This window comes from Chaetura pelagica, unplaced genomic scaffold (assembly GCF_000747805.2).
Source record: "Chaetura pelagica isolate M959 unplaced genomic scaffold, ChaPel_1.0 scaffold405, whole genome shotgun sequence".
Lineage (NCBI taxonomy): Eukaryota > Metazoa > Chordata > Aves > Apodiformes > Apodidae > Chaetura > Chaetura pelagica.
In genome coordinates, this window is record NW_009953489.1 from 6,321,354 (window position 1) to 6,348,133 (window position 26,780).

A 26,780-nucleotide genomic window follows, 5' to 3' on the forward strand; every position below is an offset into this window, starting at 1 on the left:
TGCTGTCTATAAACGTTTTAATATCAGTATAAATAGGGCACAGTTACAAAAACCTGCAAGACTAGAGCAATGGAACTTTAGACTTAAAAACGCTGAGCTCTTGAGAAACAACACCCAACACACAGACTGCAGGAGGAAGGGAGGTGTGAGCACACACACACACACACGCCATCTCACCTTGAACCATTCCATACAAAAATAGCAGTAGAAAGATGGTCTCTGAATTGCTGGCTGATCCCTTGGTTGTGCCTCAGCTGGGCTCTGACTGCAGGGGAGAGGCAGACTGCACCTTGGTGAAAGAGCAGAGTTAATGCCCAGCGGAAAGTTTGTCTCCTCTCTCCCTCCAGCCACAGCTTCCCCAGCTGAGGAACAAGCTATAAAAATAAAGGTTCTGACTGTTCAGCACTCATACCCAGCCAGGATCCTCTGGCAGAGGGAGCAGGGCTGTGCACGGGGGCTGGTCACTGGGAGCTGCTCTCAGCTCTCCTTACATTCACTGGGTTGCAGGAGCTGGAGGGGAAACTGCTGCCACAGCTGGGGCTGCACCCTGTCCACCCCCACTTCCCTCCCCTCCTGCTCTGCCCAGGGTGATGCCTTCTGGAGTGGATGTGACTCCGTCTGTGCAAGCCCTGGGAAGGGGGGCAGGGCAGGATCTATCTCTGCACGTGCCGGACAAAGGCCTGCACCAGCTGGAACAAAGGCTCCTGCCCCTCGGGACCCAGCTTGGAGGCAGACTTTCCTTGGGGGGACGGAAGGACCCCACTGGCAGGTGAAGAGGGACCACCACGGCGGAAGTAACGAGACAGGCTGGAGAGCAGTGTACTCTGAAAGGAGAAGCAAGGAACAAGTCAGCTTCTTTCAGGAAAGCTGACTTCTTACAAGGGCTTGTAGTGAGAGGACAAAGGGGAATGGATTAAAACTGGGAGAGGGGATGTTTAGGTGAGACATGAAGAAGAAATTCTTTAGTGTGAGGGTGGTAAGACACTGGAACAGGTTGCCCAGGGAAGCTGTGGAAGCCCCATCCCTGGAAGTGTTCAAGGGAAGGTTGGATGGGGCTCTGAGCAACATGGTCAAGTGCAACACCCCCCATGCAGAGGGTTGGAAGTAGTTAATCTTTAAGGTCCTTTCCAACCCAAACCATTGTATGATTCAAACACATCCCCTCTCCCTCCCCAAAGCAGCTGCCAGTGGCACAGGCACCAGTAGGTGCATCCCAAGGTGCCTCTGCCAGCTGACCCACCCTGGGGAAGGGGCTCTATGGGGCAGCCAAGGACAAAATTACCTCCTCCCACAAGCCATATTTGCAGTGGAGAGCAAGAGAGGATGGTCCAAGCTGCTTACCAGCTCAGAGCTGAGCTCCTGCTTCATCCTCTGCTTATCCCGGGGATGCACAGCCGGGTCCCGCAGGTACCGCACGGCCTGGGAGATGAGCAGGTAGAAACAGTTCTCCATTGTAAACATCAGCAGAGACCTGTGCCAGGAAACACACATCAGCAGGAGCCAAAAAGGCCAGCACACACCAGGTTCAAGGTCAAAGTGTCTTAGAAAGGTTTCACACTGTTCACAAAGCTATGGCCTGCAAAGCAGAAACCCCTGCTGGTCTTCAGGGAAGTCTGATTTAAATATAGTGGTAAATAAGTATCCAACAAGTCTTGACCTGAATCTTCAGTGGTTGGGATGGCTTCAAACACCCTCCCCCCAAAACCCCTGCTTGCTTTGGAAAGCTTCTGGTGGGCTATCTGAACTGCTTGGACTGGGACTGCATAGCTCTGAAGCTTCACAGATACTTCTACACCTCAGCTTTGCTCTAAGGAGCATCAGGCTCTGCTCCTTGGCCACAACCAACCAAAGAGCTTCAAACTTACTTGAGGGTTTTGGTTCCCTCTTGCATATTCAGCCCTGCAGCCTGAGGGAAAGGTTCCTTCTTCTTGTCCAGCTGAAGGGGAAAAAAAAAAAAAGACAGGAATTAGAGACAGGAAGTGCAAATACTGCTGCTCGTCAAATACCAGCTGAATGAGTGCTCTGGGGTCACTGCCCTAGTGTGCTCTCCCAGAGCAGCTCCCACCTCTCCCAGAGCAACTCCTACCTCTCCCAGCATGTTTAGGGCCACGTTGACTGTGGCAAGGAGGGTCCCAAAGGAAGGTGCAACATCTGAATCAAAGGCTGGAGTGGTGAAACTCAAAACAAAGAGCACGTTGTACTCAGCAAGGTCCAGTGACTGTGGGGAAACAGAAAGAGGAGAGAGTGGCCCCAGGCCATGACTGAGCCATTGTCATAGTAACAGGAACACCTAGTCCCTGTATCACACTTTTTGGGTGGAGAACTAAAAGCACTGAGATCAATGCCCAAATCTCAGGTAAAGGAGCAGCAGAGAGGGATCTGAATAGCACTGCACAATCAGAGGCCTCTCCTCACATCGATGAGCCTCCAACGCCCAGGCCACATAGTTTGCCACCAAGTGGCTAAAGCAATGATTGTTTCCAGATTGTTTCCAACCACCCAGGTGCATAGAAGGAAGTTAACTATCCAGAAGTTACCAGCAGGACACTGCCAGAACCAAGGCTTAAACCTTCCTGTTGTGAACTTGGAGACCAGCCACTTGGCCACACAGATAACAACAGGATGTCTTTTCAGAAGAGCGAGGCACAAACTGAGCTGGGTTCTTAGTCTGCCCCAGCAGGTTTCCACAACCACAGTTTTGTGCAGGTCACACCAAACTCAGCCTTCCCTGCACATGGAGCAGCATCTGAGGGGAATCCCTTGTGTCCTGCCTTCCCACTCTGTGTGGCACAAGAGCAGACAGAGCTGTGGTGGGGCCACTGCCTCCAGCAGGACAGACTATGCCTCCTGCAGACTCAGAACACCACCCAAAATGCTGGAAACTCTCCTAGGGCAGGGAGCTGCATCCCTCCTCCTCCTCCTCCTCTACCTGATCCAGGAGGATCTGGCAGACATCAGGGGTGAAGTGGCGCAGGGCAGCAAGGGACTTGCTGAGGATTTTCAGGAGGCTGTACTGAACTGTGAGCAGGGCCTTCTGCTCTGCTGCCTCTGACTCAGGGCTGGGATGCTTGGAGGAGGCCTGGGGATTCCTCTGCACTCGTGGAGTCACACTTGATGGAAGGGAATCACCATTTTTTGTCTGTGGAGAAAGGCAGAAAGAAAGTCTTGAATGCAGGTGTGATTGTTCTGGGCTCCTTCCAGGATTTGGGGAAAAAAAAAACAAAAACAACTGTGAACAAAAGGAATGAGGAAATAAGGCACCCAAAGTCTGTCATCTGGTAGAAGCATAGGAATCTGCACTTGGTGTGCATCAGGGGAGGAACTGCATTGCAGGGAGACAGCTGCAGAGGCTATTTAGATTCCACATTCTGGAAAAACAATCTCTAATCAACAACCCAAGCCTCAGCCACGCTGACAGGACACATCACTGGCAATGCATCATCTCCACCTCATGAATCTAAGGGCTCCCCCAAGAACAAGAGCTTCCCCTCGTCAACAAATCAAATTAGATCAAGGACACCAGGTCAAGAGTGGCTTAAACTAATGGCACTACAGAGCACTACAGCAATGCAGCTTTCTTGCTGCAGCGTGGGCAGCTACAGTGACAACAGCACCATCCAGACACAGGCTCCTCCAGGACTGGCTTCACACAATCCAGAGATGTGAGAGTCCAGGCTACTCTTGCCCCATTTTTTAACTTGTGGAGCAAAAGTGATGATTGGCAATAATCAGGATGACTGACAAGTGATTCAATATCCAAGAGCCTGGATACTGAATGATCTTTGCCTTTTACCAGGGAGCACAGGCATGCAGCACTCCTCACTCCCAGTCTGGCTCCCCATGTCCATCCTCACCTGCAGGTAGTGCTGGAGCATTTTGCGGCTGTGCAGGAGGGAGGTACAGGCCTGACACAGGTAACACAGATTCACCTGGAATAAAGAAAGTGAGGGAGAAATCTCTTAAAGCTCAAAGCTTATCCATCCACTGCCACTGGTGGAAGCTAGAAAATCCAGTTAAACACAACACTGATCAGAAAGGATCAATGCAGACTCAATTTCCAGGTATGTTTCTGGACTCCCCTGGCACTGAGAACTGAAAGCAAGACACTGAATCCCCCAAGTTATTTTTCCAAGCTACCATCTGTCTATCCCAAACAGTTCTCTTTCCTCACTCAATTCAGACAAGGTATTAACAGACACTTAAATGACCTCAGCAATAACTCCTACTAGGAGAACTGCAATAAAAAAGGTGATCCAGCACGTTTTTCTCTTAACACGTGCAAATCCCTCACTCCAAGGCAACCTATTACCCACAGCAGTACCCTAGCTCCTACCTGCATGTCCCTCATCAGCTGTGGCAGGTGGAAGTGCCACTCCTTTGTGAAATTTGAGAGCTGAAGAATGAAGCCAACAGTGTGATCAGCCTCTTCCAGACAGGCCAAGCTCTGAACTGTCCGTACTGCGTTCAGGCACTGGGGAGAGAGAAGTGAATTGGGGTGGTTAGAGTTCAACCACAAACAGCCCATTCCCTCCTCTAGGAGAAAAAGCTGAAGATGCAGAGGGTCTGTTCTTCAGGAGGGAAAATGTATTCATGAAAGTAGCTGCACAGCACGTGGGTCAGACTCAGAGCACTCTACATTCTCAGGCAGAGGTCAATGCATTCCATGAGCTGTGCTGCCACCTGAGAAGGCATCTCTCTGCCTAGGGAGCATGCCCATCAGCAGGGAACTCAGCACCTCTGTGCCTACAGGACTCTGCAGCACATCTGCACTGACCCAGTCCAGCCAGTACAGGTGTTTCAGAGCAAGGCTGAGCTGCAGCCACCTCCAAGAATACTCTTCTCTTCCTCTTTCCAGAGCAGAGAGCCAGAAAGTGAGTTCCTATCAAACTCTCATGTTGAGCAGGCACATTAAACACCTGCAGCAAAGTAATAACCCCAGGAGTGAACAGGATAAACACGTGGTGACTGCTCAGCTGTAACAAGCACCATAACAATCATCCCTGCCTGTGTGGTTTATGTTCTGCATCCTCCTCCTCCCACTAGTGAATTATTCCCACTGCAAACCTTCCTGGGGCAGGAGCCTCTCCTCGGTGCTTCTGCACTTCCTGACACGTTTCCCTGGCTATTGCCACAGAGAAGCCAAGCAAACCATCCCAGAGGAGGTTTGTGACACACCTGAAGAATCCTCTCCTGGTGGACACCAACAAAGTCCAGCGCTTCTGTCAGGAAGTTGTACCTCAGGGTTTTGAGGAGACGTTCCATCAGGGACATGGAGAGACGATAGACCCCCGGCCAGGAGGGGGCGTCCAGGGACTTCCGAGATGAAGCAGATGTCTGAACAAGTCAGACACGAAGATAAGTTAGTCATATACACTGCTGCTCAGTGTGGCACCCACCACAAACCCTCCACGAGATTTTGGAAGTCTCCAGGCTCTGGGGGTGGCTGCTCTCCTTCCCAGACCAGGAGGGCTCTGCTCCAGCCACCAGCTCTCCTGGTGCATTCCCACCCACCAGAGGTGGACCCACCTGAATGGCTCCGTTGGTGCTGAGCTGGTACACGCTCAGGAGGGGCAGGCAGACACTCTGAGTGACACCAGCTCCAGCCACTGCTGCTGCTCCCTGCAAGTCACACAACAAACTCCTGTTAAAATCTGCACCTCTCCCCTCTCTGAGACTAAAGAGACTCTCTTTGCATTAGATATTTCTGTCCTTCACACTGTCACACACATAGATTCACAGACTAGTCTGGGCTGAAAGGGACCTTGAAGATCATCCAGTTCCAACCCCCTGCATGGGCAGGGACACCTCCCACCAGCCCAGGTTGCTCCAAGCCCCATCCAACCTGCCCTTCAACACGGCCAGGGATGGGGCAGCCACAGCTTCCCTGGGCAACCTGGGTCAGGGTCTCACCACCCTTTTAGAGAACTTTCATCTACACACACTTCTATGTTAAGAATTCAGTATCAAGAAAAGAAACACTTCATCCAGTAAAATCTAACCTGCATCACTGTCCTATGAATTCCATTTCCATCTTACCTGGTTTGACATGAAATCCTTGAAGAAGGCTGGCTTTGGAATGACCCTGCTTTCACCTAAAGCCCCTCACCAAGTTGAATTTGTAATAGATAAATAATGCTTTATTGCAACTAAGGAGAAAGCCAGTTCCAACACTCAGTGCTGTTTTAACTACGGGGGATAATCTGCATTGCAGAAGAACAGATTCAGTGACTGTGCCTGCTCTGAACTCCAGGTCTGCTCTAGCTGGCTCAGCTCTTCCATCCAAGACATCCCATTATGGAAAAGAGCAAGGCAAACCAGGCAGGCACACACACAGGACCTTGACAGCCTCTAAAAAAACCCATTTATCTACAGATCATTGTTCAGCTGCATTGCAGACAGAATAATGAGATATACAGTTCCTATTAAAAATGTATAACTAAATGCTCTCATTTCTCTGCACCTCTCACCTGTTGAGTCCTTGCCAAGGTCAGCAGTAAATGTAAGGAGGCCTCTGTGAAGTGAAGGTTTTGTTTAACTCTCAGACTGATCTCCAACGCAGCAAAGATAGTTGGAAGCACAGGGACTTTCCTAGTGATCTGTAGCCAATAGTCTCCATCTTCATCCACCTCACAGAGCTCTTTAGCCAGATGCAGACCCAGAACACACACCTGCAGTGACAAGGAAAGGAAGACAAAGTACAGGCTTGACATGGGTACCCAGAAAATCTTGGAAGCATTTACTAACACCAGCTAAAGTTCAGTCATTCTCAGAGTCATAAATTAAGGCACCTGGTATCCCTCACATTACACTCTGCACACCTCCTGGCTGTACCAGCAATTGTGACAATGTTTTTTAGGACAGATCTGAAAAGGAGGCAGCCAGAGCCAGCTTCCCAGACTGATGCACGCACAAAAGACAAGAGTAATTATGAAATAGGAACTGCCAAAAACTCCCTTGGATGCAGCAGGCTGCAAGGGAAAGTTGTTCCAAGCACACCCAGAACTTTTGTTTAAAGAAAGGTGGCTGCAGAATAGAGGAACCCTTACCCCATCTCGTTGGTCCTTGTGCTTGGCTCGGGAAGCATCATCTGTTTCCATGCTGTCCTTGTCCTCTGCAGCATCTCCCAAGGTCAGGCTGTGCCTGGTCTGATCAAAGAGAGCAACCACCTCATCCTGGAGTGTCTCACACACACTCAGCACCAGTTGGGAGTACTGTGGGATCTCATTCACTGTGACACACAAACAGGAGACAGCAGTTAACACACAGCCCTTCTACTTAGCTTTCCAGTTTAAGTGGTGACATGACTGGGCCACACTTCTTGGAATTAGTATTGATTCTGTTTTCAAAACCTACAAAACAGAACGTGAGGAACTGTGACTCAGCTGGATGATGATGTCTAGGAGGATATGTGGTAAGGGATTAGATGGTCATCTGGATAACAAAAACATGGGAGTTTCACCAAAAAGTCCTATAAACTCCTGACACAAGGCACAACGCAAGCACTACTTTGGACACATAACTGCTCACTACAGCATTTCCTGCCCATGTCTCCAGGTTGCTGGCTCTGGCCCATGCAGATTGGGTGCAATCTATGTTCTGTGAGTCTGTATAAATACTACATTCTTATCAAAACCATTATAATAAATTGCACCACCTTTTACCAGCAGGACTGGAAAATCAAAACCAACAACAAAGAAAAGCATTTAAAAACAACACAAACTTCCACTTTCTATTTATTTTCCAAAGGCTCTTGGCCCAAGCAGCAGGACAAGGACTACACAGAAAGGTAAGATGAGACACTTCTAAACACCCCAACTGCCTTTGTATGTTTTGTACAGAGAAATACTGCTCAAATTCCACTGAGGGTCTTCAAGTGCTACTGCAATGCAAGATGATCCACCAGTGACAGGAGTAATGACCAATCTCCTTTTCCTGGTTTGTAACAAAATGTACCCTCAGAAGCTTTTCTTGTGTTTGGGTTGTTTGTTGTTGTCTCTACAGTCACTCTGTGAGATGACATTAATAGGGTGTCCCTCCCATACCTCCTGAGCTGTTTTCAGAAACTAAAGGGAACACTCTCTTGTCCTATCCAACACAGAGGTTTATTGCTGGGGAAAGACACGAGAAGGGAAGATGTACACACAGAATGATAAAACTCATCTCCTTCTTAAACTAGCTAAAACAAGTAAGAAAAAGAGCACAGCAGTCCCTCAGGTTGGTGACTATATTCAGCATCCTGAACTCCTACTAACACCACATGCATTTTTATCTTGGAAACACTGAAGTGTCAAGGGGTGCCATGCTCTTGACACTTGACACCACCTCACCTTTCATCTCCTTCATTTGCAGCACAGTGATAAGAGCTGAGAACACTTTGGCTTTGGTTTTCTCCATCATCTGCTGATCTGCCTGTAGCACTCCCTCCAGAATCTGCGTCAAGGAGTTTATGATTTTATCCACAGAACCCAACTCGCTGACAACAAAAAGGGGAGAGCTCTTCAGATTAGACAAGATCCCTCAGTAAATAGATTGGCTTGACTGAGCTGCGTGTATCTTAAGTTCTATGATCCACACAAACAAAAGCAGTTCTGCCATGTAAAGTTTAAGTCACCACCTGGATCTCACTCAAGACATTCCACAGTACAGTGAGAATGCAGGACTGACTATCACAAAACCTTTTCTGATGCACTTTTCACCAGCAAGCAGGAAGCCAAACCATACATGTGTTACTACATTTCAGCAACAACCTACAGACACCCCAAAAAGAGAATTTTATGATAAGGCTTCAGTTTCCTCCCCAGATCCCTACAGGAATTTCACTAGAGCAAAACCCTTAAAACAGAATCTCCCAAATTTTTATATTTAGCAGCTACTAATAATTATTCACACAAAATACCTACCTCTTCCACTGTTTGAGCAGGATCAGAAGCAGGGTGCATAGCATAGACCCCAGCTGCAGGCAGGAGACTGACATGGGAACTAGGAGCTAGGAAGGAATATTGCAATAGTCACAATTGCAACAGTCACTAAAGTGAGAAGTCACTTTAAAAGTCACTAAAGAAAGAACACTAAAATCCCCAGCACCACCCAATGACCAGGTCTGCTCTCCAGCAGCTGGGAGCACTGAAGGAACCAGAGCCAGGACCCTCTGCAGGGTCACCCAGTGATGACAAGAATAACAAATACAAAACATTTACACGCAGCTCATCAATTCACGGAGAGAGACTGAGTTTCAAACCAGTTTCACAGGACGTAAAAAAGCCTAAGGTGGCCAGCAGCTGCAGACAAAGAACTCCTCATAGCACAAAGATTATGAGCAATTGGGAAATTAAAGAACTGACAGGACACAGCACCTACCAAAGCCTTGGTCCCATTTAGAACATCCAGAAACAACTGCTGATGAACTGCAGAGTCAGTCAGATGCATTATATCTGCCTGAGATCAGAGACAAGACAGAGATCAATCAAGCACAACAAAAGATGCACCTTCTTAGCAGTCTAACATCAGCCTACTGTCTTAGTTTGTTACTCTAAGACTTCACCAAGTTTTATAGCTGCTGGATAAGGCAGTTGTACAGAAATCACTGAAGTGTTCTAATACCATTTGACAAAAACTTGGCAATTGCTAATTTCCTTAATGGTGCACCCCTGCCTCACCTGACTGAGCAAAACTTCTTCAGGATTACAGAATTACTTAAAATTGCTAAAAAAACTATTTAGCACCTCCCTCCTCTGCTCAGAGAGACAATATGCTAATTTTGATCCAAAAAATGATCTAATCTCTTGAACTGTGCTTGTGCCCAGCTTGTGTTGCAAGCATATGTACAAGAAAATGGAAAGGAAATTCTTCAGTATGATTTGGCTGACCCTGAAAAAATGATGTTTATTCAAAATGTTTATGTGAGATGATAATGAAAGGTAAGAGAGAGTTCTTACATGGCTAGTAGAGATTATCAGCAGCATCCTCCAGGCTGAGATGAGCAGTTGATATTCAGTCATGGAGGCACAGCTGCTCCCCTCTGTCTCTGCCACGTGAAATGCCAGTGACTTCACATATTCTGACCAATAAGCAAAACGCTTTTTGGTGGAGAAATTCTTCAGTGTGTCTTTCAGGGACTGATCCAGTGAGCCCCTGACCAAACCAAGAGGAGAAGTTATCTTCATGTATTCTTTGGTCAGAAGTTACACTTCTTCTGAGACTCAGGTAGGAAAACCAAGGACACAGCTTGCAAGTCAAGGTTATTCCACATATTAGACCTGTGCAGGGAATCCCACTATTTGCATCAAATGTGAAGGGAAAACGTGACCCCAGAAGATAATCTGTGATTTTTTTCTGTTTTAAGCAAATATTTTAGTTAAACCTGACTTCTCAATATATTACAGGGCTGTTACTATCAGGAAAAGAAAATAAGTGGGAGAAAACATCTGAGATGTCACTCAGCAGTCACTACAGTACATGTACTTAGCTTAGTTTACAAACAGTTTTAACAAATATTCTCATTCCAGGATACAAGGAAAATACTAACACTAATATTCTCACCTACAGGCTGCAGAAAGACTGTGATGTCTCTTTCTGCAACTGGTGGTCACAAAGATCTCAAATGCCCCTTTGTGATTAGTTTATAAATCATTGCTCCTCCCCCATTTTCACAGGATTACACGTACTTTTTCCCTCAGAGCCTGCGTGGTCTATCAAGATTTCACACACAGAGTTTAGGTAATTAAATAGTACAGGGATGAAGGAGAGACTACCAAAGACTCACTTGACAACATAGTAGATCTCCAAACAGATGATTTTCATTATTAAGGCACAGGTATCCAAAACACTGAGCTATAAAGACAAAAAAAAAAAAGGAAAATCATACAATGCCAGGTTGGAAGGGACATCAAGGATCATCTGGTCCAACTTTTCTAGGTCCTACCATAGTTTACATGAGGTGCCTCAGCACCCTGTCAAGCTAGGACTTAAAAACTGTTCAATGTGGAGGAATGTGTCACTTCCCTTGGGAGACTATTCCAATGTTTGATTGTCCTCCTGGGGAAAAATTTACCTCGTGTCCATTCAGAATCTCCCCAGAAGCAACTTATGCCCATCACCCCTTATCTTTTTCCTTGCAAACTGGGAGTCTCCACCTTCATGTTAGCCACCCTTGAAGTACTGGAACATGGCTGTGCAGGGTAAGTGGAATTCTGATTTATCCCCACCCATCCACTTGCAGTGACTGATATTGCAGTTTTGCAGATTTGTTTCTCCTACAACAGCAATAATTAGGTCATTTGACCATGGACTGGTAATAACCAGAAAAGAAGGTTGTGTTCAAAGCACAGGATCTTTATTATGAAGGGGAAAACTCCCACAGATAGGAACAGTAACAAGAAACAAATCAATTCCTCTGTGATACCAGTCAGCCTGAGCTATGCAATAAAACCCCCAGAGTTTATTTTGCCAAACAGCACACAAGGTTTAGTGTGGATACACTACAGAGAAACTGTTACCACTGGGTAACATCTATTTCTGTTTCATATGTGAATAAAGAGCAGAGAATTTAAAAATACAGTTCATGGCTGCACAGTCTCTGCAAAGCCAGGAAGCATTTGCTTCATCTCCTGTTTGTGTTTAAAGCACTTGATCATACTTCCTTTTAGAAAGCTGCAGGCAGAGGGAAGAGGCACCTACATCACTTAGAAACCTTTTCTGAGAAGTACTCCCTTCATTTTGCTCGGATGTAACTCACCTCTGATGATTCTGAAGGAGGAGGAAGGGTCCCAAAGAGAGGATTGGTTAAATTTTCCCAAAACTTTGGCCTAGAAGATACATACAGAACCAGCATCAGTTACCCACACCCTGCCATGTGCCTGGCAACATTTTGACTGTTTCAAACTTTATAGAAAACATGCTTTGGTAAACACAAATCACAGAGGCTAGAAAAGACCTCTGAGATTATCAAGTCCAGCCTATGACCTAACACCACCTCGTCAGCCAGATCATGGCACTAAGTGCCACATGCAGTCTTCCCTTACACACCTCCAGGGATGGTGACTTCACCACTTCCCTAGGCACTCCATTCCAGTGTCTGATCACGCTTTCCATGAGGAAGTACTTCCTAATATCCAACCTAAACCTCCCCTGGAGCAGCTTCAGGCCAGGCCCTCTCATCCTGTCACTAGCTGCCCAGGAGATTAGCCAACCCCACCCACCTCCAACCTCCCTTCAGGGGGTTGTAGAGTGTGAGAAGGTCTCCCCTGAGTCTCCTCTTCCACACCTGATGAATAAGCTTTTATACAAGCTTGTGTAGTTTTGTATAAAAGAAACAGAATCAAACAGACTTGTTTCTGAACAAGCATATAAAGGCTTCTCATCTTCCCTAGTCCACCACACACAAAGTTTAAGACGCAAACGACCCCGAAAACTCAGATGAACTAAAGAAACAGTGTTTTCGGGGGGAAAAAAAAAGCAAGCAATCAAAATGCATTGCAGCAAAGGCAGAACTTACTTAGTCCTGAGCACCAGCATGGCGCTGTCCCGCCGGTCCTGCCACAGGGCCTGCAGGAAGGCGATGGCAGCGCGGTGCAGCAAGGGGGGGCACCAGTACCGCTCCTGGGGCTTGGAGTCTATCAGCTCCAGGACTACCTGCAGGCAACTCCACTCTCCTAAGCTGAATTCCTAAAGGAAAAGGAAACCAAGAGAGGTTACATGGCCACAGAATCAATACGGTGGCATCCTGAAAGTAGAATGTGATTGGTGCCACTCAAACAACATGCAGAGAAATCAATCTTGAGCTGGGACGCCATTGTATGTTTTGTGTATGACTACAAGGAATGTAGTCAGAGAATCATAAAATTATTGAGGCTGGAAAAGACCTCTGAGATCATCCAAGTCCAGCCTATGACCTAACACCACCACATCAGCTAGACCATGGCACTAAGTGCCACATCCAGTCTTTCCTTAAACACCTCCAGGGATGGTGACTCCACCACTACCGGACATGACACAGGAGAATAAAAAGATATTTGTATGGGAATAAAAAATGAGCTAAGCTAAGACTTCCAAAGAGCCTAACCCAAGAAGACCTTAAACTGCAAAGCAGGTATTCTGGAGAACTGATGTTGTCCATTGTACCTCAGTCTCACTGAGGTACAGAGTGAAGGGAGCGGGCCACTGGGATCTTTGGTCAGATGTTCTGATGTTAACTCACTATCTGCCTTGAACATTGGGGAGTTTCTCTCTGGTTTGAGGGAAAACTGAAACTGGGATAGCAACACATCCATTAATTGCCAGAACAACCTGCATTTATCTTTACATTAAGCAGTACAGATTTAATCTAAGAACTACCAGATTTTAAAGACTAGTGCCCTAAGGCTGCTATGAAAGCTCCCAAAAATAAAAGACTTGGGGCAAGTATCTGCTGTTCTACCTTTGACCCATCACTGCCATCCTTCACTTCCAAGTTCAGGAACAGCTCAATGAGCCCAGGTTGTGTCTCCACTGCAACTGTGAGGAACTCCAAGATCATGACCTTAATCCTCATGTCCTCAATCTTGCTCTGCAGGCGGGTGAGGAAGGCGTCCCGGATGGCGGCTGCGTCGCTGCCCAGACAGGCATACACAGACATGGGGGCAACCTGCACCAGGACAGAGACATCAGGATCAAGAATAACCAACCCCTCCAGCATCCTCCTTCTCCATAGAAAAGCTGATTTGCATTTCTAACTGAAACTCTAAAATATTTGGTCTTGAATCTCTGGAGTGTATGTGATGGAATTCAAAAGTAAGTTGTTGTCATTAAGCAGTAAGAAAAGTTGCAAAATGATCAAACTTTTCCTCTTTGGCAATTCTGCTCCATCCCTCACCTGTTTCTCAAGGGTTATGACAACACTGGAAAAGAGAATAACAGTTCTGCAAAAGTACTTCATGAAACAAATAAACCCAGAGTAGGATTTATATGCTTTAATAAAACTGCCAATACATTCCCAGAGTATAGCAGCCAAAAAGAGTAAGTCTAAAAGGCAAAATGGAAAGCTCTTAAAAACTTAAATATAGGATGACCTACTCAGTAAGATGCTGAAGTTCCAGTTGAGAAGGTGTAGGAACTGTATTTAAGAGGGCAACTTGAGAAAGTTACTCAAAAAGTGGGAAGAGAACAACTGAGGTGCAGAGAACTTCCCACTCATGTGAAGTCTCTCAGTGAGATGCTGAGTGACTTCTGAACCAGCAGAGGATGAGCTGAACAGCAAAGGGCCCTTGGTGTGATGTGGAGAAGTTATGTTGAAAGAATGTCAGTGGTGGAATCAGTCAGAGGGGAGAAGCAAAGGAGCAGTAGTGTGGGTCTTACCGTGGCCAGTCGCTTGAGCAGCTGGATGGCCAGGCGAGGAAGAGCAGGGTCGTGCTTGTGGTAGATGTATTTGGCCAAGACAGCAATAAGATTGTTTCCATGAGCACCTGGAGAGAACATCATTAAAATCAAAGAGAAGAAGCAGCCACAAGATGTAACTATTTACCCAACGATTTCCACAGCAGAAGGTGAGAACTAGGTCAGTTTTCCAGAAGAATAAGGCAAGGGCCCAGCCAGGGGCAGCTGGTTTCCTACATTCTGTAATTCCACCTTCATTACAAAGCACCAAACACCACCCCACATTTGCTTAACACTCCAGAAGAGAAGACTGCCTTAGAGGAGGGAGAAGAGACCTTCTCCCATCACTGGCAACCACTTCTTGGAACTATGAAATCTGAACTCCTGTTTGCAATGAGACACACATTAACAAGAAAGCACAGCTCCCCAGGCTGCCCCCAAGGAGAAGGACATACCATGCTGAGTGAGTGCCTGTTCCAAGGGAGACACTACACTGGAGGGGGGCTTCAGCCTGATGACATTGTTGGTAACAGAGAATGCCAGCTTCACTGTCTGGATCAGCAGCTGGCCTTGGCCCTGGGACTCATCACTGCATTTCCAAAAGGAAACCAAAGTAAGTAACGGAGTTGACAACTGACATTTATTATTTGCACAGCATTCAACAAGGAAATTCTAATCTCTTGTCAATCAGGGGTTAAAAGACACACTTACTCAGACTGTCATGTCACCACACAACAGCTGCTGAAACACAAACCCTCACATAGCCACAAAAACAATTCTCTACCCAGCCTTGAGTTTTCAGCAGCAAACAAGAAAAGAAAAAGATTGTGACAGCCCATTGTCACATTGTCTCGCCTCTTTCAGATACAGAGATTAAAGATGTATTAAGAATCAGATGATTTTTAAGGCCCCTTCCAACTCAAACCATTCTGTGGTTCTCTGAAGACTGAGGGAGAAACATGTAGAGAACCAATCTCTCAGAAATGATACATGAATCAAAACTGGATGAACAGACAAAAATGGTTCTAAGTCTGGTATTTTCCTAAGATTTTCCTTATCAGAAAAACATCCTGGGGAGACATTAAAGCAAAAAAGGCTTCTCAAATAGGTCTCACTTTCTCCTCAAGTCTGGATTCCCCTTCAGACTCATTCTGAAAGAAAAAACAAACCAGCAGACTTTATCAGAAACAACCTGCTAGCAAGTTTGCCTGGCTATCTGTCAAGTAAAGTTGGCCAGAAAAAAACAGAATTGAGGAAAGAGGAGATTCATCCATAGCTAAAGCAACACCAGGAGGTTAAGGTCCTTTACAGGGAAGGTGTCTTCAACACTTTCAGGGTACTTATCGAGTCACCTTCAGAACCATCCTTAAGAGACTGGTCATCCCTGCCACTTCCAGAAATTTAAGCTTTATTATGATTTATTCATGGGCATAACTAGACTGGAACCCTGGTGTTACCTGAAGACACAGAACTTCTCACATTGGCTCTAATCCTCTTGCTTCTAATTCAGTCATTCAATCTTACAGAGTTCAAGTGCATTTTTTATTAAAAAATGTAATTGCATGCAAATGTTAAACAACTGAACACATTTACACCCCAAACATAACTTAAAAACAGAAAACTAAAACACCTGCATGAAATGGAGAGCATCCAGCAAAGACTACACACAGATGTGGAACAAGCAAGGCTTGTTCCTCCAGGCCATGCAGGGCAGGCTGCGATGGCCAGCTGCTCTGCTCACCCCCTGTGAAGTGCCACCAACTGAAGGTATATTTCAAACACTTGCTTCTTTCCTCCACACGTTGCTGAAACTAAACCCACCACTCACCTACTAGGCTGGGAGGCCACCACCATATCAATGGTGTCCACCCCGATGCCCATGATGTTGATGACAGCTTGTCCTGCTTCAGTGTTGGCCAGGCTGAAGATGCAGAGGGACTGGAGGCTGGGAGCACTGCTGGGGGACACAAACAGCACAGGACAGCAGCTCTCAGAGCTCTTGCAGTATTTTCCAACCCAGCACTTAGAAAACTACCACAGATTAACCTATTAATGTCTACAACCTCCCAGCCCCTCCTTCATGCTCCTTTTTGTTTTCTTCAGAGTGGATACACCAGAGTGTGGCAGTCCGCCCCAGGAAAACTATTTTCTTTTCTCTTTCTTCCCCAGCTGTTCTAAAAAACAGTGTCCTTAATATTTTTCCACCCTTCCTCTTCCACCCTACTCAGTAATGCTGAAAGGAGCTGGAACCAGCACCATACAACCATGCCAGTTCATTCCTACTCAATTTACATTCAAAACCTGAAAGAAAAAGAAAGCAACAGAGCTCTCCTGCTCTGTAAGCCAGGCTAGTGCAGATCTGAAATCCATCACCTGCCTTACCTGCTGCAAGGATCCATTTCAGGGCATAAATTCAGTATAGCATGGATCAACTGCAGAATAAGGCACCCTAAAGCAGAGAAGAAATGCACTAGTCAGTTCAGGAAGATCTGTTGTCTAGTTCCTAATATTTTTAAACAAATCACAACATCTAGCAATACTGACAGACACACAACAAAGCAGATCCTAAACGGCTGCTAGAAAAGATATGGGAAAAAAAAGAGGAAAAATTCACACATTCTGTCTGAGAAGACAGGTGATCCTTTTTCTTCCCCTCCTCCTCCTCCCCCTCAACATCCTTACCAATCTTCTCTCTCACTCCATGAGAGTTGTAACGCCATTTGTGGTAATTTGGTAACATCTCCTTCAGAACAAACACAATACAAGGCACAAGTCCTTGGCTCTGGGTGCTACCAAGTTGTCCCTAGGAGAAAGAGAGATGTTATTGTCTCCCTTCTGGTTAAATGGACAAGAAACCTTTTGCAGGAAGACATGCCATATGTCTTTAAAGTGTGAGAAAACTACCAAGCATGGAGACAGAGATTTACAAGCAACTTCTGTTCTTTTGCAGATCAATCAATTTTTTTTTAAAGAATGAGACTACAGAGAAAACACAAACAGTAGCATGGAAGGGAGTGTTAACCAATGGTCACTCTAGAGACCCAGTGTACAGGGATCTCAGACATGGCTGTTTTCACTTTCTTGTCATAAAAGGCTACAGCTGGCTTCACACACAGAGCAGTCCAGAGGCACTCACCCTGACAAGAGTTGTGATCAGGTTCAGGAAGGAGATGGTAACGCTGTACTCGCCTTGAGGCTGTTCTATGCTCATCAACAGGTTTCCATAGCCTCCAGCATTCATCCCTTCAGCACTGGAAATTGAGTAAGAGGGTTTGTTACATGAATAGCAGGACTCTTGACATGAGAGATGTCACAGTAACAGATATAACAGTGGCACAAAGTTCTCATGACAGGTTATGCATAGGTCAGGCAAAAAATAAAAGGGCTGGGGTTCATGAATACCTAATCATGTGATTCATACTGGACACTGGATTGGCAACAAATGGTAAGAACCCTGTATGGTGAAGGTCAGTCCATACCTGCAAGGGAAAAAAGACAGGCATTCCCTCTCATTCACATATCTATGTCTACTAGTTCTCCAACTCAGCAAACCCAGGTGGTCAATTCCTCACCTTGGCTGGCATCCGAGCAGCTAGTACTGTCAGACAATTGACACAAGAAGCAATAACATCCACGGGGGGAGAGATGACAGTTGTTAGCCTAGAATAAAGAAATATTACACATAAAAAGCACTGCCATCTGTGGGCCAGCCTATATACTGCTGCTTGGATCAAAAAAGCTTCTCAGTGAAGCACAGAGGTATAAAACCTATCCAAGTACAAACAGACACCAGAGTCTGTGCTTTCAGTCTAGACTTGCCACCTCCCCCTCACACCTGAGTCAGATCCATCCACTGCCAGAGGCAAGGCTGGTGTGACAGCACAGTCACAGCAGCCGTTGTGCAGCAGAACATCAATTCCCAGCCAAAACAGTATTGAGACCTGAACTCCAGGTTGGGGGAGTTCAAGCAGAGACATGCTTCTTGCCAAGCTCTTAGCAAAATTAATAGTTAGCCATTTTTCCAGCTCATTATATCTTCTCAGGTACCTCTGCTGTTAGTGACTTCAGGCCAGGCAGTGCCTTACCTCTGCAGGAGCATGTAGATCCGTGAGGTGATGGGCAGGAGGCAATCTGCTATGGAGACATCAGTGCTGATGACTTTGTGAACCAGATCAATTATTGGCTTGACCCTCTGGCAATGCTGGATGACATCTGGGCAAAGAAAACTACCACTAGAATGCAAAATCCTGCTTAAGCAGTAATACAGCCTGGAACAACGCATGTTCATCTTACCATACAACCCCATGATTATTTCCCATCCCAAAAACATTTATTTTATCTATCTCAACTTTTCCCACACCTAAAATTGACCTCATCTCACTACATGCTCTTGGCCTTTTGCAGTGAATTTTACAGTATTATGCTAAAAATTTAAAAATCAGGTTTCTGAGAAAGGATTCCATGCTCTTTCAAAAGTCTTCAGAGCTGTTCAGTTGTACGATTAACCTCAAATTAATGCTTATTAACAATTACATGTTCTCTCTCATACTCCCAGGATGTCTCACCTGCTGTGGACACGACGTGGAGCAGCATCTCAATCTCACAGGTGAACAGTGTCCAGCTGCTGTAGGAATATTCCCAACGTACCAAATAAGCCCGATCATCCAGCATCACTTGGCCCACTGTTCCCTGAGGGATGCGCAGATTCGTTTGACCTAGTCCTAAAAAGGTTGAAGAAACAGGTGAAATAAAGTCACAAATTTACCCCTGAGTTAGAAGCCAGAGCAAGAACTAAATTCCCCAAATCCAAATTCCATAAGAAAAGGTCCAGTGCAGTCTCCTTACCAAGAGGATAGAGGAGCTTTGGCGCCTGCCTTCGCCAAAGTGTTCCATCTTCATGAGAGATCACATCAGGAGGTTTATGCTTGTACAGTTCGATATAGAAGGACATTTTATCCAGGAAACTGTAAACCTGCAGCACACAGAGAGAGCCTAAACCACACAGCCAAAGTGCCAGACCTTCTAGAAAAATTCATCAGTCGGGTCATTTTCAGGAATAGGGAAGTTTACTTGATGTGTACAACACTCTTCTAACGCGTCAGCCCTACAGAAACAGTATCAGGCAGCCCACATGTCCAGACAAGTCTCATCTAATGAGTCAGGAACTTCATGAGCTCCTTGCAACCTGAACAATCAGGCAGTATCTTAATCTTCAGTCATAAGAGTAGAAAAGTTTTCTAAGAGCTAGAAAACAGCGTCCTGCAACAGCAGAGGACTAAAAAGGAGACCTGTCCACTGCTCTTTGACAAAACCTTCATGTCTGCCATCTAAGATGGCAACTGACATAAGCACATGAAAAGAATCGCTCAGCACTACAACACAGACTGTTACCCTTTGAAAGGAATCATCTCCCAGACACCAAGAGAGATGCTGTACCTTTTTGGCAGTAGATTTATCTGACACGAGGGCTTGGAGCAGCTGAAGGAGAGGAGTGAGAAGGTGGGGGAACATCCCACACACACTGTCCAGGATAATACCCAGACCTGCAGTAGGTTCCTGGTGGTGAAAACAGAAAACAAATGTCTCATTACTAAAAACAAATGCTTAAATGGTGTGAGTATAGCACAAGGAGAGAGTTCCTTTTAAAACTGTACATTTAACATGAATCATGCACAAAAGTATCACTCCAGTCCTTGCACAGACTAAAGCATGAGGCAAAAGTAAGACTGTGATGCATTACATATCACCCTAATTCTGTAACAACAAAATAATAAGCATGATGCTTTTGCCAGCAGTTAGTTCAACCCTTGCAACCCCAGCCCTGGTTTAAACTATCACCTATATTAAAACTTGTTCCAGTATCCTTCAAGAGTAAAGCCAAGGCTGTACCTAAAAGGCAGGAAAGGGCAAAGGTGAATCAAAGATAGATACAAAAAACACTAACTCCTCAGGCCCTCCTAGAAACTAACTAAATATACCCAGTCTGTTCCTCCCCTAAAAGGGGACCTTTAATCAGGTTTTGGTTATAAGCAAGATAGGCCAATGGAATTGTCAGTGCACTTACTGTCTTCCAGAAGAGCTGAGGAATGCTGGAAGCTGCCAGAACTTCACATGCAGCATCAATTATATCCTTCAGAGGAAGAGAGGATGAAGAAAATAACTTACTTTACAAACAGGGATTTCATCCTAACCAAGTTCTGCCACATCTTTGGAATTGAAGTTTCCACATTTACTAGACAAGATGTAATTACTTCCTCTAGTCAAACAGGAACAACCAAACCCAGAACACAGGCAGCCTAAAGCCATGCTCCTCATCATGAATGGACTGGTCAGGACAAATAACTCTACTACGATGTCCTCTCACACTTGAAAATGGAGTATGTATTAGTTCCATTGCTTTGGAAATAACACATCAACAATTAATTTCAAATCCATGGGATTTCAAAGGCAAGGTATACTCTTTCATTATTAATCAGCCAGGATGCAGAGGCATTTACTAAGTTGGCATGGTGTAAATGCAGTGGGAAAAACCAGCAAATCATGTTTTTAGATCTAAGTTACATAACATTTGCAGTCTGAAATGCAGGATTACAGTTTAACACAAGTAATAAGTAGCAGTTATGACAAGTTATTTTAAACCGGGTATCAGACACAACAAGCCCTGGATGCTTACCTGCTGGTTGCCCAAAGTATGTAATTCCAATGATGTCAGGACAAAGGAAAGGAGCCCATAAATACACATACAAGCTGTGCTGGCAGTACACTGGGAAGAAAGGAAACACAAAGCCATTAGAGGAAAGATTATACATTACAGAACACACTGTATCTGTGCTCAGCCTGCTTTACAGGCTGTGGACTCATCTGAGTAACAGCCTCTTCCATCCACCCTGGCTGCAGTCAGCAGAGGGGCAGCCAAACAGGGAGCAGGCATTAGGTGAGCTCCACATTAACATGAAATATTGCACCAAAATGAGAAATCTGACCACTATCACTATCATTAGAAATGCCTTCAGAACATCAAAAAAAGCAGCACTAGCTGCTCATAGAAATCAAAAGAATTTGCTTACACTGGTTTCTGCCTACAAAGTAATTTACTCTCATATAAATTATTGTCTAATGAAACCATGAGGGGAGAACAGGGTTAATACTCAAGATCTGCAATGGTAAGTACACCTATGGGAGCAAATCAACAAATGTGACTAAATGCACCAGTCATGTAGCTCCTCAACTTACAGAAGTGTTGTGGTTTTTTTTTCCTTTAGGCATAAACATCTGCTGAATTTCTGCTCTTCACTGAAAGAAAGGTGCTTTACTTCATACTCTGCTTAAAGCCAGATTTACTGTGGTTCAAAATCACCTGCATCCCACCACACTTTTCATCATGACCGGTGAAAAAGGTTCCCAGAGCTGATACACCTGATTGCAAGAAACTCACATTCTTCCCCCCACTGCTCAGTGACTTCAGCAGCTTGGTCAGATACTGGAAAACATTCAGCTGGATTGCAGTGCTGCCCATTCTCCTGATAATGTTTGCTGACTCCTCGGGGTTTACAGTGTGACGGAGCAGAGCCCAGGCCAAAAGCACAGGAGCATGGTGTGAGACATCCCCCAACTGCAGCAGCTGGTTGTCCATCTCCTGCCCAGAGACAAGACAAAAGCCAAAGAATGGAGGTGATCTGAAAGAAGTTCACCCTGGGCAAGCACATGGCTGATTGCATCTTCTTGCTAACAGTCACCTCTCCCTTGCAGAACATTCTTTCAATTATTTATTTGGATGCCCCAGCCCTGAAGAGTTCATGGACAAGCTGGATTTGGCTCTGAGCAACCTGGTCTAGTGGGAGGTGTCCCTGCCCATGCAGGGGGTTGGATCTAGATGATCCTTAAGGTCCCTTCCAACCCAAACCATTCTAAGATTCAAATATGCAACTGACCTAATCATACACTTGCAGCCTTAGTATGTTTTTCTGCATGGTTTATAGACTTACAGGTAGTCTAGCCTCAGATGTTCTCTATTCTAAAAGCACTGACACTACATCATTCCCTTATGGAAACTTCTCAATGTCCACTTCTTTGCATGCATCTTTCTTTACAGAAAGGCCCAGGGTAACCAAGGAAACATAAGGCAGAGAGGAATTAATTTCATTCTTATTGGCCCCAGGATGTTATGGGGATACTAGTTCTTACACTTGGTCAACAAACCCAAGGATGAGAAAGTTCTACACATCATCTTCAAACAGCCCTGTCTGGGTAATCACAGGAAATTCTGTGTGGATAGGCCTGACCAGGGGTTACTCCACCAGTGCTTTTACCTGGTGGACACGCTCGTTATTGGCTAACTTGTGCTCCTGTGTCCTGTCATCCAAAGCACGCTCATGGAGAGAGTCAATTTCCATGCCTTCCACCAGAATAAGGGCACTGAAGTAGCTACAAGCAGGAAAAGAATAAAAACAAGTAGGTAAGAAACTTTATTTAAGAATTCTGTGTTTTTTTAAAACATCGTAAGAGGTCAAAAACCAACCTTTGGTTTGCTTTTGTTCCCCTGCTCTCTGAAGCAGTAAGAAATTACATTAAATTAACAGCAGGTAATAAATTTTTTGTCTTGAAATGCTACTAGATGATAGATCACAATCTTCAGAAGTAGCACTTCTGGTTGAAAAGACAAGAAGTCATTGAAATTTGAAGATATGCCTTCCCACCTTTCTAAGTCTCTGCCACCTGGCAGGATTTTCATTCCCCCTGGTTGCAGCTGGAGCTCCATCCTGTGCAGCAAAGTGAAGACCTTGCTGCTGTCTGCAAGCAGACCCACAAGAGCCTGAACTGAGGCAACAGAATTCATGCTACAGTCAGACAGTGCTCACCTCCAGGCAGGGAGCAGCCAGACAACAGCACAGGACTGTCATGACACTTTTTTGCTTTGTCAGAAACCTCCAATGAAACCAGAAAAGCTATTTTGCCTTCATCACAATAAGCTCAGCCAGAAAAGCAGTGATTTTAAGAGGCAGCAGCAAGAATTACAAATGCTTTCTTCCTGAGGAGAGCAACTGTTTTGCTCTACATTCCACAAATTCAGGTGCCACTTACCCAATACGATCCACCAGGTGATCCATGCTTTCATCTACCAAATGTCTGTTGGTTTGCCTCGTGCCAAATCCCTGCTCTTTGAACATCTTGGCAAATGCCAGCAGCTCATCAGGTGCCATTTCAAAGTAGGCATAGTAGAGGAAGATGACTTCCAGAAGCATGGACTGCTCATGGAGGCACTGCACAAACCAACGGGAAACCTGCCGTTCTGTCTGCAGGAGGAAAAGTTCCACCATCATACAGGGAAGCTCACAGGTCAGGCAAACCAGTTAGAAACTGACAAGTGTGGAAGCATTTCAACAGCTTGTGCAGCAGGTTTGTATCCATGGCAAGGACAGTCACTGGAAATACACTGTGCTGATGAAGGGAGACTGTGGACAACTACCCAGGAATGGATCTGTTAGCCTGGGGCTATCAGGGGATTTATTACAAGGAATGTGTCCCATGTCATTCTCTTTGTCTCTGAGTGAAACTTCCTTCTTCCAACACACTAGATATAAGGGAAAACTTTTTAAGTTGAATAAATAACAGCAAGAAACAAAATACCATGAGATTTCCATGTGTTTCCCATGTAGGAGCTTCAGCTTTGTACAGTGCTTCAAACTGCTTCCGGTAATTAGGAACCAGCTCCTTGTCCAACTTTTCAACACACTGGAAATATTGTGCCTTAAAGAAACAAATAAATTAACTTCTCACATGCACAATGCTGTGATTTTTACAATCACAAGTCGACAACTTATACATTTAGCCTGTTGCAATGACAGGACACCTGTACTCACTGTGTAAGGGTGCCTCTCATCCTGAAAGTACGTGAGCAGGTGGAGGACACAGCGCAGGATGCAGATCCTTTCCTCATAGTAATAGTCAGCAAGCTGTGAATATAAATTTGTTACTGATATCAACGTGCTGCAGTGTCCAAATCCCACTCATTTTCCTCTCCCACACACTGGTCCTCACCACAAGAATATATAGTGCTCAAACACTCCTACAGATGGAGTTTCAACTAAGTGGTTTTTAGTTATCATAGAATGGTTTTGGTTGGAAGGGATCTTAAAGATCAGCTAGTTCTTCAGCTATTCCAAGATTTTCTCTATCCAAGGACATAGAATTGGTTGTCTGTCAAGAGATCATTCTAACAGAAATTACTAACCTTCAGCATCAGAGCCTGACTCTGTCTTTCATCCTGAATAACTGTCTGTAAGCAAAAGACAAAAAAAATAATGTTTATCTACTGCAAAAATATCTGACAAAATACATCCTCACCATAAAAAAAAAACAGACTAAAGTAAACAAAAGACAACTTTTCTTTCAATTTCTTTTGGAAAGACAGATTCCCAAAGCACAAAGCCAAAACACTCATTTTTAACTAAATATTTGTTCTTCATCCCCACTCACTCTCTTTCAACAAACTGTTCATATTAAGGAAAGATATGGAGTGAACAGAATATAAATGGGAGCCATGGACCTTCAGGGAGTCCCTTGTTCCTCTGTAATCCTCTTGAAGATAGCACTGCAACAACTGCACACTCTGCTCTTCATCCAGACCCTGAAAAAAAGAAAGATGCTCTGAAATTAATAAAAGGCAACTGAACTCATTAAAGATTCTCTCCAAATATTCCAGCAGCTTCTCTCTTTAAAACAAGTAACTTCCAAAAGATGCCAAAGGAAACTTTTTTTGCATCAGACAGATGCTTGCTTCAGTCAGGACTTGTGTTTATAGCAAAGTACAGAAGCAGGGTCCTCTGCAGCAGAAAAGGAAGTCACCCAGAAAAAACACAAAGCACCTCCAGGTCACTAATCACTTTTGGACATTTTGATCTATAGCCCAAACATGTACTTCCAACATCTTTAGACTCCTGAAACTTCAGTTTGCCTCTATCCGACACCAAGAGGCTTAAACACCAGAATCCCAGTAACAATGCCAACTGCAGGAATAAGAAAGAATCAGATAGCACCTTCACTCACCAAAAACTTGCTGACCCTCAGACCCAGCTCTTTCAGAGGAGCAGCTACATCCTTATCAGCTTTTATTTTTTCAGCAGAAGTGGTACTAAAGAAAAAAAGACAGTTTAGCCATGAAAAATGCAGCACTGCCAAGGAATGAACTGAAGAGGCTTCATTTCAAAGTTCTCAGATTTATCAGTTTAAACTGAACATTTGCTTTTTCCTCAACAGCCTTTCAATAGTTCACATAACACTATTCTATGATCTTCCCACCACACAAAACTTACCATTGTTCACAATTATCACTATAATAAATGCAAGCTTTTATATTCATTCCACCTTCTCCAGTAAGGGAACCTGGATGTCTTTCTGCAATGGCTGAGTGTCAAGAGGAGTCACTTCTCCACAAGCTGCACATTTGCACATGGTCACTGCAGCTCAGCAGAGGCAAGGGTTAAGGGCTACCAAACATCAGTAATAACAACAGAAACTGCTTTTACTTCTTTCGGGTCTGTATTTCATGCCCCATAATGTTATGTGGATTAAATAGTTTATCTTACTACTCCTCTTCTGAAATCTCAAGTCATGCAAAAGAGTAAAAATCTACCTGAATGTAATCAGAGAGAAACATTCAATATGCTCCCCTACTTATTAGAAGGCCCCATTTCAGAGGTTAATTTCTAGAATCAGACAATTGACTGTACCTTGGGGGTTTATAGTATGAAAGTCCCTCTAACAGCCTCTGCCAGTGATTGTTCAGTTCTGCTGCAATCTGTGCCTAAAAAAAAGAACCAAATACTGCTGAAGGGATTCCTCAACAGACTGCTGAGCATCAGACCAGTTAAATTTAAGTGAAGCAAAAGAAATTCCACCACCACAAGGAGACAGGAACAACATCAGACAGCATCTCTGCTTCAGACTGATTCAAGGTGCACGTTGTAAGAAGAAGCTCCCTGCCTAATCATGGGAAGGGAGAGGGAACTGGAGGCAAAGGTTCAGAAACATTTGGATTTCCAACCTCTGGCCAAATTCTTGAAAGCACAGGCTCCATCCCAGAAAATAAGGAGGCTGCACCACTCATGTACCCCAGGCCAGCCAGTCTAGAAAGCAGCACTTGTGTCTGCTCCAGAAAGGGAACCACCTTCTCACATACACCTTTCCAGGTAGTTCATGAAGCAGCTACAAACAAGGAGTGGAAGAATGAACAAGGAGCAGAGATGGAGAAACAAAAGCCACGGGAATGAAGGGGGAAAAGCAGCAAAACCTGTTTTCACTAATATTCAATGTACAAATGACATATTAAACTATGGAGTCCATTCAGTGATGGATAAACCAGCTTAGGAAGACAGGGACTTACTGGTTCTCTTAAAGCTGATCTGCCCAAAAGAATTGTCCATAATTCTCTG

General features: G+C 44.9%; 1 protein-coding gene across 1 annotated transcript; it reads right to left on the reverse strand.

Moving 5' to 3' along the window:
• NUP188 (nucleoporin 188kDa) lies at window positions 1-26,780 on the reverse strand. Its single transcript, XM_009998909.1, has 43 exons — window positions 26,732-26,780; window positions 26,079-26,152; window positions 25,396-25,480; window positions 24,896-24,976; window positions 24,581-24,625; window positions 24,210-24,302; window positions 23,977-24,096; window positions 23,431-23,642; window positions 22,659-22,773; window positions 21,785-21,985; window positions 21,023-21,112; window positions 20,414-20,479; window positions 19,786-19,905; window positions 19,195-19,321; window positions 18,915-19,070; window positions 18,435-18,561; window positions 17,922-18,009; window positions 17,752-17,828; window positions 17,486-17,600; window positions 17,032-17,152; window positions 16,732-16,798; window positions 16,178-16,306; window positions 14,805-14,938; window positions 14,332-14,438; window positions 13,415-13,621; window positions 12,494-12,663; window positions 11,735-11,804; window positions 10,763-10,830; window positions 9,936-10,131; window positions 9,358-9,435; window positions 8,901-8,986; window positions 8,328-8,473; window positions 7,047-7,228; window positions 6,468-6,668; window positions 5,527-5,619; window positions 5,176-5,334; window positions 4,334-4,471; window positions 3,855-3,929; window positions 2,930-3,139; window positions 2,087-2,218; window positions 1,866-1,936; window positions 1,342-1,471; window positions 1-824 (listed from the first exon to the last, which is right to left on the reverse strand). Exons 5-43 carry the CDS (start codon window positions 24,587-24,589, stop codon window positions 654-656), a joined length of 4,857 nt encoding a protein of 1,618 aa, XP_009997211.1. The 5' UTR covers window positions 24,590-24,625; window positions 24,896-24,976; window positions 25,396-25,480; window positions 26,079-26,152; window positions 26,732-26,780; the 3' UTR covers window positions 1-653.